This window comes from Globicephala melas, chromosome 15 (genome assembly GCF_963455315.2).
Source record: "Globicephala melas chromosome 15, mGloMel1.2, whole genome shotgun sequence".
Lineage (NCBI taxonomy): Eukaryota > Metazoa > Chordata > Mammalia > Artiodactyla > Delphinidae > Globicephala > Globicephala melas.
The window spans coordinates 35,627,704-35,643,835 of record NC_083328.1 but is presented as its reverse complement, the minus strand read 5'-3'; the positions used below and the strand labels follow the sequence as shown (position 1 = coordinate 35,643,835).

The window sequence follows — 16,132 nt, the reverse complement described above, 5'->3', positions numbered from 1 at the left end:
TGATTTCTCTTAGCCTACCTCATTTAATTTGCTCTATTTGAGAATCATTATAGACTTTTGTTTTTTCACAGAAGTATTGATTCTTTAAAAATATAATCTTGGGCTTCCCTGGTGGCGCAGTGGTTGAGAGTCCGCCTGCCAATGCAGAGGACACGGGTTCAAGCCCTGTTCTGAAAGATCCCACATGCCGCGAGCGGCTAGACTCATGTGCCACAGCTGTTGAGCCTGTGCTCTGGAGCCCGTGAGCCACAACTGCTGAGCCCACATGCTGCAACTGCTGAAGCCCGTGCGCCTGGAGCCCGTGTTCCACAGCAAGAGGGGCCACAGCGGTGGGAGGCCCGCGCACCACAACGAAGCGTAGCCCCTGCTCTCCACAGCTGGAGAGGGCCTGTGGACAGCAATGAAGACCCAACACAGCCAAAAATAAATTAAATAAATAAATTTATTAAAAATAAATAAATCCTGGATGTCATTTTTTTTTTGTCATTTCTTTAAAAAAAAAAAATCATCTTGTGTTTCTCTGACCTGAGGTGTGGAATAACCCACATCGTCTCTTTACTGGAGAACAGGATTAAGAGGAGCGTTTGGGCACAGGGGCCACAGAGAAGAGGGTCTCAGTGAGGGCAGTGGATGATATCCTTTCTAACCCACTGAGAAATGTTCTAATATTGTTTTTTTTTAAATTAATTTATTTTATTTTTGGCCGCACTGGGTATTCATTGTTGCATCCGGGCTTTCTCTAGTTGCAGCAAATGGGGGCTACTCTTTGTTGTGGTGCTCGGCGTCTCTTTGCGGTGGCTTCTCTTGTTGCGGAGCAAGGGCTCTAGGCGCGCCAGCTTCAGTAATTGTGGGTAGTTGTGGCTTGCGTGCTCTAGAGAGCAGGCTCAGTAGTTGTGGTGCCCGGGCTTAGTTGCTCCGCGACATGTGGGATCTTCCTGGACCAGGGCTCTAACCCGTGTCCCCTATATGCACAGGCAGATTCTTAATCACTGTGCCACAAGGGAAGGCCTCTAATATTGTTTGTTTTTTTTTTAAATAAATTTATTTATTTATTTTTGGCTGCATTGGGTCTTCGTTGCTGTGCATGGGCTTTCTCTAGTTGTGGCAAGCAGGGGCTACTCTTTGTTCCGGTGCACAGGCTTCTCATTGTGGTGGCTTCTCTTGTTGTGGAGCACAGGCTCTAGGCGCACGGGCTTCAGTAGCTGTGGCACACGGGCTCAGTAGTTGTGGCTCGCGGGCTCTAGAGGGCAGGCTCAGTAGCTGTGGCGCAGGGGCTTATTTGCTCCGTGGCATGTAGGGATCTTCCCGCACCAGGGCTCGAACCCGTGTCTCCTGCATTGCCAGGCGGATTCTTAACCACTGTGCTACCAGGGAAGCCCTCTAATATGTTTTAATAAATATTTCTATATTCCAATTTTAAATAGATTGACCATTTCTCATTTTTTCCTGATTGTCACCCATCTGTGTTGTTTACAACCGTTCTTAACAACGTTAACACAAATGCTGCATGTCAAGCTTTGCTTTTGAATTAATATCGTTTCATCTTTTCTGTAAGATCATTCATTGGGAATTTGCGTAGATCTTGACCTACACCAGGAGCATCATTCCAGAATCCCTAAGGGCAAACCCCCCCAAAAAAAGAGATCCATACACTCTCCACATTGGCTGTTGTAGGGAGGGAGGGCGGGGCTGTAGAGGGGGTTGCGTGGCTAAATGGACCCTCAGGCCAGTTGGGGGCGCCCACTGCACACGCAGCGCCTGGCCTCAGGGATGGTGAGGGGTGGAGCCTGCGGCAACTCGGAATACTATGATTGGCTGGAACTGAGGGAGGGGAGGGAAGAAGACGTTGACAGAGAGTGCTCCTGCCTCTGACTGGCTGCCAGTGACAGCTCGTGCCAGCCGGCGGGAGAAACGCACAGGTCGCCGGCGCATTGGCCTTTGATTGGGTGGAGCGCGGTGGCGCACGGCTCCGATTGGCTGGGTCTCTCGCAGGGCGGCGCGTGGCCACCTGCTGGAGAAACAAGGCCTCCGCGGACTATGCGCGCTCGGCCCTGTCGCGGCGGTGGTGGCCAAGCTGGCGTCCCGGCTTCCTCGCTCCCGCTCGCATCCGCGGCTGGCCCGCGCCCGCGCCCACTCGCGGTTAGGCCGGGCCCGCGCATCTCTATCCCTGACCCCACCGCCTGCTCCGTCCCTGCCGCACCCGCCGCTGCCCGGACTGCCGCCCGGCCTGAGCCCCGCGCCGCCGCCGCCGCCTCCCTCGGCGCTCGCGCTGGCCGAGCTGCCGCCGCTGCCCGCGCTCCCGCTGCGGCCCAAGCCGGTGGCGCCCTGGGGCCCCGGCGCCCACATGGCGCTGCCCGACCTGCCGCCCGAGGCCTGGTCTTCCGCGCCGCCCGCCGCCGCCCTCGCCCTGCAGGACCTGCCGCGCCTTCCCGCGCCCGCGCCACCGCCCTCGCATCTGCCGTTACCGCCTCTGCCCGAGACCGCGGTCGCCGCCACGCCAGGGCCCGTGGGCGCGCGCGGCCGCCCGCCACTCAACACCGAGCCGCCGCCGCAGCCGCTGCCGCCGCTACCCACGCGGCCCTCGCCTTTCAACCTGCAGGCACCGCCTGCGCCGCTAGACCCCTGGCCGCTCGACCCCTGGCCGCTGCCCGCCTTTCCCCCGCCGCTGCCACTGCCGCCCCCGCCTCCGCACTTTTTCCTGTAGCCGCCGTGCTGAAGGCCCGGCCCTCCCCGCCCCGGAGGGGCCGCGGGCGGGTGAGTTGGCAGCCCTGCCTGGATTCAGAGGCTATGCCCCTCGCCGCCTTCCCCGCCGGCAGGTTCAGGGGCATGGGTCGGGGTCCGGCTTGGGGAAGAAGGAGGGCGTGTCGGGAGCAGCCCAGCTTTGGGGGAGGAAGGAGCAAGTCTGAAAATAAGCTCGTTTGAAAATTGGGGCCATTTCTTCCATTTTTTCTTACTATCCTACAGGAAGCCTTTTGCCTGGTCATTTGAGAATGTAACTAATTCCTTGTAGTGATAAACTGGCTGGTGATCTGGGCAGGTGGGGCTGGGATCCCACAGCACGCGGCTTGAGGAAATGAAAACAAAATTTAAAAATACTTTTACTAGAGTACGCAAAATGTCTCATTTTCCCTTGTACAGTAAAGGGTTTGGATGTCATCGCTAAGATCTTTCTCTGCTGAAGTTTGTATGGCTTCTTGGAAACTCAGAACCTGCCTTCCAAGTCTTAAGAAGTCAAACTTTCAGCTGAAATAGATCCTGGGGTCCCTTGGGCATGGGCGCACGGGGAGAACAGCAGTGTTGATGGACAGTCGATACTGGGCCTTGGAACAAGAGTGTCACATGCAAGGGCTCTGAAGTCATCCCCAAGGGACAGGAAAGCTCCCAGGGTGAGTCATGAGAGGAAGCCCCTGTTCTCTCCTCATCCTTACTACCTCCCTTCACCACCCCCACCCCCCTTTCTCCCCAGCATGTACAACGCAGAATAAAGTTCCCTTTGTTACTCAGGTGGCTTGGGCTCAAGTAACCAGGCAGACGTCCTATCTCAGTGGGCTCTTCTACAGCAGCTCAGGAGTGGTATCAGGAAGCCAAATTGACCTTGGGAGACCTCTGAGAGCCTGGGACCTGCCAGCAAGAAAGGCAGTGTATGAGTTTCCTGAGACTGCTGTAGCAAATCACCACAAACTGGGTGGCTTAAAACAGAAATTTAGTCTCTCTTGGTTCTAGAAGCTGCAAGTCCAAAATCAAGGTGTCCCAGGGCCATACTCCCTCCCAAGGCTCTAGGGGAGGATCCTTCCTTGACTCTTGCAGCTTCTGGTGGCTCCAGGTGTTCTTTGTTTATGGCTGCATCACTCCAATCTTTGCCTCCATCTTCATATGACCTTCTCCCTTGTAGCTGTGTCTCACATCTCCCTCTTGTTTTTCTCTTATGACACCTGTCATTGGATATAGGGCCCACCCTAAGTCCAGAGTGCTCTCATCTTGAGATCCTTAAGTACACCTGCAAAGACCCTTTTTTCAAATAAGGCCATGCTGACACGTTCCTGGGCTTGGGACTGGACATAGTGTTGGGGGCCACCATCCAATCCATACAGGCAGTGTGCTCTCCCTTGTGGGGCTGGCCCACATGCCACGCTGTCTTTCAGCTTCCCTAAAGCCTGTGTTAGGCCCTACCCCTTGCTGAACCTGAGCCTTGGGTGCCCTTGGAGTACTCACGCAGGATCCAAAGGCGCTAGTGCCTTGATAAAACTCTCACTGGCACAGGAAAAAATGTAGACCGACTTTCCCCTTTGCTGAATTGTGGCCGAGTTCGCATTCCTGCCAGCTTGCTGCTTCCTCTATGCTCTTTATGTCCTGTAGCCCTCCCTACTCTGAGCTGAGAATCAGACAGTAAACAGGAAGGACAAGACTGAATGTGGGCTCCTAAAGAAGACAGCACTCTCAGAGCTTCAGATGGCTAACTGCTGCTGGTTGTAAGCTGACAATTACGACTGATAATAAAGTTGTTACCCAGTCAATGGAGTCGGCCCCAGTTTACAAGTGAAACTGCCATTGTACTCTTGATGAAATACTCCCGTCCCAAGTTAATACCTACAATAATACCTAAGGTGTGCAGGGCACTTGCGGCCCAGCCAGTGCCTTTCGCAACCCTGGAGGTAAGCAGGGCAGGCTTCTCCCTCTGGTTTGTAGCCAGGAGACACCGGAGATTAGGCAGACGTGACTTGCCCAGCAAGGTCCTGGGGTGGGGTTGACACCACGTCTGACCCCAGAGTTCACTGATCTGCGTGCTGCGAGTGGAGAGCACTCTTTGCTTTCTGAGACGGGGACATGGACACGGTGAAAGTGAACCGGGTGGAGGGTGGCTTCCCGTGTAATCAGATACAGATGTTGTTCTGTGCAGAGACTTCCCCATGACGCAGGGAGCCTCGAGGAGTGGGAGGAGGAGGGGATGGCTGGCTCTGGAGGAAAGGACAGGATGCAGGGAGGATGGCTTGAGGGAAGCTCAACATGGTGCGGGGTGGCCCGGCTGGGCTGTGGGCTGCATTGCCTTCGGGGAAAGAGGCACCAGGAGGCCCAGCTTACTCTCAGGAAGCTCAGCCAGCGTTGCTGGGCAGGGAGCTGGAGGCTTTGAAGTCAGTCTGGGGTTGCATCAGGCTTGTCCTGTTTCCCACGTGTTCTCTTGGCCAAGTTCCTTAGCTCTCTGAGCTTGCTCCCTTGTCTGTAAAATGGGGGCGTAAGTCCCTGAGAATTATTATGGGATGTCAGTGTTTCCTCTTTTCCTTTTGGTTCAGGAGCCAGGGGCTTTCTACCTGCAACTTCGGGGCCTCAGGTGCCTCCCCAGGGAAATGGGCGATGCAGCCTTTGGGGTTGTTGTGCAGCCCCCATAGCTACCTCCATACCCTTCCTGGCACCATGGTGGCCACAGTCAGTTCCCCTCTTTTGTCCTGTTCCCCTGTAAGGGGAGCGAGATGGACAATAGGATTGGAGTTAACCCCCTCCCACTTCACCTTCATCTAAGCTGAGCTGCAGTCTCTTCTGCCCACCTGAGCCTCCCACCCCTCCTCCCTCCCAGAGAGAACAAAGGTTAGTTTCGGTTCTGTCACTCCCTGAAGGGGTGAGGAGGACAAGCCCCCTCCACTTCCTTGGTTTCCTCCCTCAGTGGTACAGCGGGGAAGGTTCTCCTCCCCCACCTCTTTCCCAGGAGGTGGCGGATGAGGTGGGGCTTCCTGCGGACTCGGTAAAGTGTCATTGAGATGGTAACTACACAGTGGGGGTCCCGGCCTCTCCTGTCCGTAGCCTTCCAGCCAGAGTCCCAGGCCCAGCCTAGGCCCCAACTTTAACCCTTTGGTTCCCAGATCCAGCTGAATCCAGGTTGACCAGAGGACCTAAGAGAGGGCCTGGGGCCTCCCAGCCGTGGCCTAAGGAGGGCTGAGGGCTGAGGGTGGGCAGTACATTCCTGCCCAGGTGCCCTGGGACTCTGACCTCTGCTGCCCATCCCCCCCACACACACACAGTGTGCCTCTCCTAGTTCTCTGACAAATGTCCCCACATTTACTCTCCGTCTAGGCTGTGGAGGAGGCGCCTTATCAAGAGGGGGAAAAGGGAGACAGGTGGGAGGAAGCTGAAGCTGCCCCGTCCCCGGAGGCAGGTCTGGCTGGGATTGGTTTCTGGGGGCGGCGGCAAGAGGGGTGTCTTCATCCTCTGACCGCCCACCTCCCATGTGGCAGTGCAGGGGTAGAGTGTAGACATGTCGGGCCGAAGAGGAAATGGGATCTAAGAAGTTTAGGGTCCTCATTGTGCCATCTCTGGGCACCACGTTTACCTGGTGTGTGTAGTGCCCACACCAGGCCCCATCACGACGTTGGGGGGAGGGGGTTGGAGCTGCCCGTGGAACTGGTGGGCCCTTAAAGCAAGGCCCAATTGCAGGCTGATCAACTGTCCCCATCCCCTGCGACCCCCCTACAAAGGACTCAGTGCTCAAACCAGGAATGTACTAGGCAAATCAGGATGAGTTGGTGACCTTATGCCCAAGGCAGGAGGCAGACTCTCTCCAGGCCTGGGGAAGGAAAAGGCCCTGGGCTGACGCTGCCCAGGATGGGAGGCCTTTTGTGCGGTTCGGTGGGCCCTCCAGAGATCCGGGCTGGCTGCTGCTCCCTGACACCTGCCTGCCCAAACCTGTGTGACTGGATTCCTGGTGGCCCCAGAGGGAGCCCACTGAAGGCTTGCCTCTATTTGCCCTTCTTCTCAACCACCCACCTACCCCATGAAGTCTGAGGCCTGGGGGCGTGAGGGGGCACTAGATGAGCTGGACAACCTGCCCAGGGCTCCCCCTGCCCATCACAGCCAGCAGGGAGCTCTGGCCGTGTCCCAGCCAGCTAGCATCAGCACCCTCCTCCCCTCTTCAGGCCGGGGCCACCAGGTCAGCCCATACCAGTTTATCTCTGCCCCTCTCTGGGGAGGCACCCAGTGTGGAGAAAGCGCCAATCATTGGCGTCCACCTATCAGACCCACTGGCTGGCACTGGCCTCAGTTGTTCCATTTTAGGGGGAGGCGTTCTTGTGCTTTTCTGGGGCACCCACCCCTTTGCAAATCTGATGACGTTATAAACCTCTTTTCCAAAAAATTGCTAAAACCCATTCCCAGAAGCAATGCAGCCACTTGAAATTAGAATCCTTTATAAATGAAGCCCCACTGGGTAGGTGAGGAGGCACCTAGCACCCCTCCCCTCCCTCAGGGTCGTAGAGTGGTGCAGCGGCCAGGTGTGCATTGGGGGGCCTCCCACCCCTGCCCCCACAGGCCAGGTGAGCTCCAGCTTCCTCAGGAGGAGGGCGGGTGGAGAGGCTCTCCCCCGGGGGTCCTCTCCACCACCCCGGAGAGTGGAATTTTCATCAGCCCCCAACTCCCTTTTCACACAGTAATCCTCAGTTCTTAGCACCCAGGGAGGGCCTTGAAGGAGCTCATGGCCCGCCCCAAATGAGGGGCTCCTGTTTGTGCGCTTCTCAAAGGGACCTTTGACCCAAGGAGGCTAAGGACCTTGACCTTCCATGAACTGGCCCTGGGTTGGGGGCAGGATTTGAGCCATGGTCTGTGTGACTTCCAGGCTGCCCCCACGAGGGGAGTCACAGGCTCTGAGGGGGTCTTCAGGAGGGGTGCCTTTCCTGAGGACTGTGGGGCAGGGCTCAGGGACGCCCTCCTCTGTGGTGTCCCACTCCCCGAGGAACAGAGTTGGGTGCTGGGGCTGCACCCCCACGGAGGGCTCACGCCCCTGCTACTCTCCCCCTTCCCCCTCCCCCACCTGCACAACGGGCTCTTTGTCCCTGGCCCCCAGACACCCTCAGCTCAGCCCCCAGATTCAGCAGCAGGGGTGGGGATGGCACACCTGAGCTGATGTAGAAGTTGGGGGTGGTGGTTTTCTAGGCCATTGCCTGGGTGATGCCACCTGAGCTGAGCGCCAGGCACCTGTTGCTGGGGAACAGTGCGGGCAGGGCCCCTCCCTCGGGAGCCGCCAGCGCCACTGGGCTGAGACGGGAGACGGATCAGATTCCAGAGAGTCCCCGGTTGGCGGGCAGCTGGACAGGGGCGGGGTGTGTGATACTGGGGAAGCTGGTGCGTTTGCATCACGGGGTGGGGGAGAGCAGAGACAGCGGCGGGCGGGGGACAGGAGGCTCCCCAAGATACCCTCCCACTTCTGTCCTGAGCCAGTTCCTTTATGGCCCCCATTCCTTCCTCCACAGCCGGTCCTCAGTCTCCCCATTCCTTTGTCCATGGGTTCCTATGGCATGGATGTTCTTTCTTCCCCTGTTCCATCCTGGTCATGACCCACCCCCGCACTGACCCTGAGGCCCCCATCCCATCCCCAGCCCCGCCTCCTCCCATCACTCTGGCTTCCCCAGTCTCGGCCTCTCTGCTCCTCCCCTGCCTTGGCCTTAAAACCCCGCCTGCAACCGGGAGCCAGCAGAGTCCCCAGGTGGCACTGCCAGGTGAGCCGCTCAGCGTGAACCTGCACCAACTCTGGGGACACATCTCTCTTCAGCCTGAAGGTGGGTCGGGAGGGTCCGTGCAAGCTGGGTCAGACAGGCGGCGGTGGGACCTGACTGCAGGGTGGCAGGAGCAGCCGCTGGGCATCTGAGGGGCGACGGGCCCCTCGAAGGGACACCAGCCGCTCAGCTGAGCAGGACTTGAGGTTGATTTGTGTTTGTGGAGGTTCAGAGACACATCTGTGAGGGGCACGGAGCGAGGAGGTGCCTTGCCAGAGGCTCACAGATGTGAGGACTGTCTTGGTCAGAGGACGCTGACTTACGCTCCGCAGCATCGGACCCACTCCTGCAAATCAACCAGGCCTCCTAGAGTTGGGAAGACCTAACTGAGGGAACAGATGGCTTCGGCTGCTCTTGAACTCCTGGGCATGACCCTGGCTGTGCTGGGCTGGCTGGGGACCCTGGTGTCCTGTGCCCTGCCCCTGTGGAAGGTGACCGCCTTCATCGGCAACAGCATTGTGGTGGCCCAGGTGGTGTGGGAGGGGCTGTGGATGTCCTGCGTGGTGCAGAGCACCGGCCAGATGCAGTGCAAGGTGTACGACTCGCTGCTGGCGCTGCCCCAGGACCTGCAGGCTGCCCGAGCCCTCTGCGTTATCGCCCTCTTGCTGGCTCTGCTTGGCCTGCTGGTGGCCATCACGGGTGCACAGTGTACCACCTGCGTGGAGGATGAAGGCGCCAAGGCCCGCATTGTGCTCACCGGGGGGGTCATCCTCCTCCTCTCAGGCATCCTGGTGCTCATCCCTGTGTGCTGGACCGCCCACGCCATCATCCAGGACTTCTACAACCCCCTGGTGGCTGAGGCCCTCAAGCGGGAGCTGGGAGCCTCTCTCTACCTGGGCTGGGCGGCATCTGCCCTGCTTATGTTGGGCGGGGGCCTCCTCTGCTGCACATGCCCCCCGCCCCAGATCGACCGGCCCCGGGGACCGAGGTTGGGCTACTCTATCCCCTCCCGCTCGGGTGCATCTGGGCTGGACAAGAGAGACTACGTGTGAGGTGAATGTCCATGGAAGCCTGCTGCTTAGAACCTTGACCCTGTGCTGGATGCCCTGCCCTAATCCTTGCCTTCTACTGTCAATCCCTCCCCCAGGTGAAACCCACTTTCCAGATGCTGGAGCCCAGCCCGGCTGCAGGGCTAGTCTCAGCGGGCCTGACTGAGTCTAGACCCTCCTCAGGGTCCCCACCTCCATCCAGGCAGGGTGCCCTGGCCTGCCCCTGCTTCCCCCAATTTTCTCTCTTCTGCTGTCTCCTTCTTCAGGCTGGCCCTCCTCTTCCTGAGCCCTCCCCTGCCCCCAGAACCTGGGCCTCACTCAAAGGGCAGTAGCTCCTTATGCCCTCCCTGGCCTGGAGTTGGTCCCTTCTGACCTGGCCACTACCAGCATCCAGAGGCCCAGGACAGGTCATCTGGGAGCAGCCACTCTCCTCCAGGCCTGGAGGCCCTGCCCATCATCAACCCCCCTCACCCCCACCTTTGAGTAGGGAATAAATAGACCATTTGTAACCCGGCTCCTTTGATCTGTGGTTGGGCCGGGAAGACCTGATGGCCTCTCCTGGGTTTGTCTGGCCAAGGCCTGCTCCAGGTCCTGACCAGTGGGTAACCTCACTCAGGCCACGCAAGACACGGGGGCAACACGGGAGGTGAGTGACTTGTGCCCACCTCCTCCTGCCAGGCTGGCACTCAGCAGACCCCCAGCAACACCAAAGGCAAGTAACCAAACAAAATGTGCTTTATTTAGTAAAAACTGGTGAGTGTGGGCAGGACATGGCAGAAGTGCACAGGGGCTGGGGATGGGAGGGTCAGGGGTCAGCACAGGGGGGACATGACTCAGGATGGAGAAGCCAGAGGTCAGAAGACTTGGAGGTGGGTGGGTCTTTGGTAACTTATCACCTGCTCCTCTAGAGGCTACACGTGGCTCAAAAGCCCCTGGGGGTTCCAGAGGCCTGACCAGCAAGGGAAGGCTTGTCTCTGCAGGCCTAGGGAGGCCCTACCCCCAACATCAGCAGGAACTCTCGGGGACAGGATGAAAGCACCTGGATAGCAAGCACCCTTCACATGGGGCCCAAAGCTCCAGGTTGGTCTCTAAGATGGGGGTGTCCAGGGTGGAGAAAGATCCAGAAACTCTGAAGCATCACCTCTTTGGCTCCATCATCCAAAGGTGAGGAACGCCAGTAGCAGAGCCCAGGTGGGTTATCAAATGGATTAACCACCGCCCCCCACCAATATAAAGCAAAAACAACACCAAAGCTGTCATGGATCACCATTGCCATGGCTCCAGCTCAGAGGGTTAGGCTCCACTCTCAAGGGAGCCCACGCTCCCCTTCCCGAATTAGACGTAATTCTTAGTGGGGTACTCAGAGGGACCCCGAGAGGCAGTATGTGGGGCTGAGGCCGAGTATCGGGCCATATAATGGCTGGAGCCCCGGGACCCCCCAGAGGGGCAGGTGCAGCACAGTAGCCCCCCACCCAGCAACAAAAGGCCAGAAGCTGCCCAGCCCAGGTAGAGGGAGGCTCCCAGCTCCCGCTTTTGGGCCTCGGCCACCAGGGGGTTGTAGAAGTCCTGGATGATGGTGTGGGCAGTCCAGCACACGGGGATCAGGGTCAGGACTCCTGAGATGACAAAGATGATCCCAGAGATGAGCACCAGACGGGCCTTGGAGTCCTTGTCCTCCACACAGGTGGTGCACTTGGCCCCTGCGAGGTAGACCAGCAGGCCGAGCAGGACCACTAGGAGAGTGATGACACAGAGGGCTCGGGCAGCCTGCAGGTCCTGGGGCAGCGCCAGCAGCGAGTCGTACACCTTGCACTGCATCTGGCCAGTGCTCTGCACCACGCAGGACATCCACAGCCCCTCCCACACCACCTGGGCCACCACAATGCTGTTGCCGATGAAGGCGGTCACCTTCCACAGGGGCAGGGCACAGGACACCAAGGCATTCACCCAGCCAAGCAGTGTCAGGACGATCCCCAGGATTTGCAGACCAGCAGAGGCCATGGTGAGGTTGAGGTTGAGGAGCTGCACTGCGGGACAGAAGCAGAGTAACGTTAAGATCAGCTGGCCCAGCCCCTGGTTCCCAGTGAATGCTAACCCCCATGCCACATGCCATGGCCACCACACAGGACACCAAGAGTATGAACCCTGGGAATCAGGACACCGTGTCCTGTAACATGGGCAAGGCATGCTCCCTGAGCCTCATTTTTTCATGGGCAAAATGAGCATTTAATGCTTTAGTATTTTTTTTCCCCCAGACAGGCACTAGTTTATAAGAGTGAAAAAGTAAGCAACCCAGTCCTAGTTGTTTTGAGTGCAAATGAAATATAAAGCCTATGCACATGCTTGCCCATGGCTTCAGCTACTTTGGGTACAAAGGGGCAAAAGGGATGAAACAATAGAATGCAGTTTTTTGGTGGTTTCCACAGGGTTAATGGGTGGTAGGTTTGCTCTAGCCATGAGTTTCAGGCTTAAAACTTAGTTTTAACACCAAGAATAGAGATACAAGTTTCCTCCCAGCACCCAACATAAATGTCCAAACCCTTCACCCCAACTTGGTTCTGTACCCCATACAGGCGGTTGCCAGTTTGATCTTAAGATCTTGTGTACATGGTGGCCAGTCAGCCCTGGCCTTGCCTGCCACTGCCTGGCCCAAACCAATCCCACCCAGTCAGACCCTGGATGGGGCAGGAGAGATGGAGGGAAACAAAAACAAAAACAGCCCTCCCACCCCGAAGCACTTCCTTTCCCAAGGCCACCGGCTGCCTCCCTGGTTCCTGCCCTTCTGTCCTCCCCTAGGGGGGCCACAGAGCAGACCCCCAAGGTTGGTGACATTTTTTTGTGTATTCTTGCCCCAAGTGCCATTCTCTCAGGACACAACTTCCCTAAAAGAAGTTACCACCCTTGGGGTCTGTCCAGTGAAACATCTCCTCTGGGGCAGCCCTGGCCCCCTCACATCCCACTTCGTGTTGGAGGTCGCCGCGGGGGATCCCTTCCGTTCAGGGTCCCATTGTGGCTCTCCATTGCCCAAAGTTGCCGCGCACGGCTCGGACCTAAACTTAGCACCGGCCCCACCAGGGTGGCCAGAGGGCAGACTCTCCACTCATTTGCACCCGCCCATAACCCCGGCCGAACTCATGGCCTGGGGGGAGATAGGACGCGGCGGGCCGTGTGGCGCTAATCCCAAACCCAGTGTCAGCCCTCCAGGACTCTGGCCGGGTTAGGGCCGGGGCCACGCCAGACTAGGCACCCAGCACCTCTCCCTTACAAGCGTGTCCCTGCTCTCGACCCCTTCCCTTTCCACGCACCACAGGCTCGGCTCATCCGAGGGCGTCCCCTCCCGCTCTCGATCCCTATTTCCCTTCTGAGTCTGGCCCGAAGAACGGTGTCCTCAGCCCCCCGGCCTGGAAGCCGCGCACCCTGGAAGGTTCTAATGGCGGCGCTAGCTGCAGGGTCCGCTCCCGCAGGTGAGGGGGAAGGGAGCCCCGCCCCAGAGGGAAGCACAGGTGGGGGAGGGGCGCCTGGGTTTCGGTGCCTTTGTCCCCGGGCTGGGGGGAGGGGCGTTTAACCCTTCCGCCAAAGGACCCCATTAGGGCTTTGGTGCAGCCCCCCGCCCAGGGGCTCCTGGCCCTGGGTGGCTGCCGCCCAATCAGTTCAGGTTCTTCACGCGCACCCCAACCCAACTCCGCCACTCCCCCTGCCCCCCTATCTTCGAGGCACCTACCCCCTCCCCCACGACACGCACACTTCCCCCAGACTCACCTGCAAAGGAGTCCACCAAGATTCGGAGTAGCAGGCGGAGTGCTGGGACTGGGGCGGAGGCGGGGGTCTTAAAGAGGCAATGACGTCACCGGACCACCGCCCAGGGGAGGGGCAGAGACCCCAGTCCAGACCGCGGCGGACGCGCGAATCCCAACCTCGTCAGTGGGGGGCGCTCGAGCCTGGAGCCGCTGCTCCCCCATCTGGCCCGGGTGCAGGGCATCAACTGGCTGAAGTCCGGCAAGCAGTGGGTCAAGGGGCAGGGTATGGAGCCGAACAGAGCTTGGGGCTCGACTCCGGAACTCACCTAACCTTCCCGAGCCTCATTTTAGTCTGAAAAATGGAGACAACAAGCCCACATTTTACTATGTAACTATGTCCTAAGGTAGAAATTAAAGGGCACAGTATTATTATTTTTGTTGTATTGTTATTATCATACCCTCGGGGCCCTTAAGAAACAGCTTTCTCTGTGCTGGGTTGTTTCGTGTAAGATCCGCCCTCTCGCCCAACATGCACCTCCTGGGCTTCCGCACCGAGAAGGCAGGGCCAGATCTGCATCCCTTTGGCGTTCTGGCCGCTCCCGCACAGAGACGGCGTTTGTTGAGCGAATAACTGAACTTAGAGGTCCGGGCGGGACCCGGCATCTAGGGGTGGATCATGGGGCGGGCAGAGGCTAGGGATCCGCCCCGGAAGGCGGGGGCGGGGCCGCTGCTGTCTGCCCCGGTACGCGGGCGGCCAGCGCAGACTGCAGCCGCCGCCCGACGAACACCATGTCTCCTGGCCCACTACGCCCGCTGCCGCGGCTCTTCGTGCTGGGGCTCGGGCTGGCGCTGCTGCGCGCCGCGGCCGGGGAGCGAGCGCCAGGTATGCCCGGCCCGGGCTGGGCGGGAGGGCGTGGGAGACGGAGGACTCCCAGGTCCGGGATCGGGGAGCCGTCATTGGGGGCCTAGAGGAGGGGGCAGAACTGGGGGGACTAGGCGGACATGGGGATCCGGGGTCAGGTGGTCTCCAGACACCGCGCTCCCTGGCCAGGAGAGGTCCCATCTCGCTCCCAGCTTCATCCGTAGTCCGGGCCTCAGTTTCCCGCCTGTCCAACTTGGGGGGCGGGGGAGGCTTCGGTCCTGAGTCTGGACTCGGAAGTGGAGAGAGAAGAAAAGTTTGAGGGAGGGATGTCCCGTCCGGTAAGGTGGCACGCCCCCAGCCTGATCAATACCGGGTCTGCCCACCCCCCTTAACCGGAGAGTTGGGGGGGTGCTGAGAGGCACGGAGGTCTGTGCCCCCCATACCATGTGGGGTGCCCCCTTCCATCCGGTGACTTCAGTGCCCAGCTATGCGGGGGGAGGGACCGGGGTCGGGCCCGGTGCCCAGGAATGAGTCACCCGCCGGCGGCGGCGGGGGGGCTGTTATGGGGACCTGACCCACTCCCCCAGCGTTCCGCACTACGCCCCCCTCTCCCCCGCGCTGCCGTGTCCCGGTCGGGCCGTGCGGTCACCTGTGAGGAATGTGGAGGGAGGGCGCCGGTGACTCACGTTATTCGAGCCGGCCGACCCTGACCTCAGCCCCAAAAATAGCCGCCCCCCGCCTCTGACTCGTGGCCCCCTCCCCAGGCACCACCCCCTGCTCTCGCGGCAGCTCCTGGAGCGCGGACCTAGACAAGTGCATGGACTGCGCATCGTGCCCCACGCGACCGCACAGCGACTTCTGCCTGGGCTGTGAGTGGGGGCGGGGCCAGAGGCGAGCGGACCCCAGTCTGGGGGAGAGGGTTGCTGGGTGGAGAGGGGAGCAGATCTGTGGAATTAATTGGGAGAGGCTGGATTGAGGAAGGGGCTCTGACTGGGGTAGGGACCAAGGTGGAGGAAAGGCTTAAGGCTCCGATCTAGGGGGCGGGGCTGGTCCCTAGAGGGGCGAGGTCTGACTTGGAGTCCCGCCCTCAGGCGCTGCGGCCCCTCCAGCCTCCTTCAGGCTGCTGTGGCCCATCCTTGGGGGTGCCCTGAGCCTGGCCCTCGTTCTGGGGCTGCTTTCCGGATTCCTGGTCTGGAGACGGTGCCGCAGGAGAGAAAAGTTTACCAGTAAGTGTGCCCCTGCCCGCCCGACGGCCCCTCATCATTCCTCAACAACTCCCCCGCTCCTGATGCCCCTCTTCTTATCTTGCAGCCCCCATCGAGGAGACCGGCGGGGAGGGCTGTCCTGGCGTGGCCCTGATCCAGTGACAGTGAGCGCCCCCTGCCAGCAGGAGGCTGCGCCCACTCATCTTTCATTCATTCATTCTGGAGCCAGCCCCAGCCTCCCAGACACAGCCAGAGCCAGGCTGCTCCAACCACAGGGGTGTGGAGGGATGGGGGACAGCGAGTCACCTCTCTGAGGCCTGGGTCCAGGCTTCAGAAGGGCCTTCCAAGGTGTCTGACTGCCCTGACTCTGGCTCCAGAATAGAAAAGGAGACCCTGGCTGGCTCATGCCAGACAGCTGACACTAAGGAACCACAGCATTTGCACAAGGGTCCCCCCACCCCCACTATGGCCTGGGGGCCAGGCTGACCTGAGAGACAGACACAACATCAGGACCCACCCACTCAGATGTACTGAAATTCCACCAGGGGGTCTCAGCCTGGGGGGCTAGGGACCTGTTCCTAACTCTAGGGGGCTGGCCCTCTAGCACGGCTGGCCCTAAGACACTGCCCCTCCAACCCCCAAAAGGGGGGAGATATTTATTTTGGGAAGAAAGTTTGGAGGGGGAGAGAATTTATTAATAAAAGAATCTTTAACTTTAAATGGTTTGGAGAGTGGCATGATCCCAGCCTGACTTCCCAGAGCTGGAGGGAGGAGTGAGTCAGCCGCGGGGGTGGGGGTGAGGCTC

The 16,132-nt window shown here is 59.3% G+C and overlaps 3 protein-coding genes across 4 annotated transcripts; 2 read left to right on the top strand and 1 right to left on the bottom strand.

Moving 5' to 3' along the window:
* The first annotated feature begins 8,593 nt into the window (after positions 1 to 8,593).
* On the top strand, positions 8,594 to 9,526 carry CLDN9 (claudin 9). Its single transcript, XM_030848563.2, has one exon. The coding sequence runs from the start codon at positions 8,873 to 8,875 to the stop codon at positions 9,524 to 9,526; it is 654 nt and encodes a 217-aa protein (XP_030704423.1). The 5' UTR covers positions 8,594 to 8,872.
* An 801-nt stretch (positions 9,527 to 10,327) lies between these two features.
* On the bottom strand, positions 10,328 to 14,832 carry CLDN6 (claudin 6). Of its 2 annotated transcripts, XM_030848562.2 has the most exons (3): positions 13,719 to 14,832; positions 13,283 to 13,612; positions 10,328 to 11,550 (listed from the first exon to the last, which is right to left on the bottom strand). In XM_030848562.2, exon 3 carries the CDS (start codon positions 11,522 to 11,524, stop codon positions 10,859 to 10,861), a length of 666 nt encoding a protein of 221 aa, XP_030704422.1. In that variant the 5' UTR covers positions 11,525 to 11,550; positions 13,283 to 13,612; positions 13,719 to 14,832; the 3' UTR covers positions 10,328 to 10,858. The 2 variants fall into 2 exon arrangements, with proteins under 2 accessions (XP_030704422.1, XP_060140619.1); XM_060284636.1 differs by having other exon boundaries at positions 13,283 to 14,832.
* Positions 13,962 to 15,632, top strand: TNFRSF12A (TNF receptor superfamily member 12A). Its single transcript, XM_030848564.3, has 4 exons — positions 13,962 to 14,143; positions 14,887 to 14,991; positions 15,214 to 15,348; positions 15,434 to 15,632. Exons 1-4 carry the CDS (start codon positions 14,050 to 14,052, stop codon positions 15,487 to 15,489), a joined length of 390 nt encoding a protein of 129 aa, XP_030704424.1. The 5' UTR covers positions 13,962 to 14,049; the 3' UTR covers positions 15,490 to 15,632.
* The last annotated feature ends 500 nt before the right edge of the window (positions 15,633 to 16,132 follow it).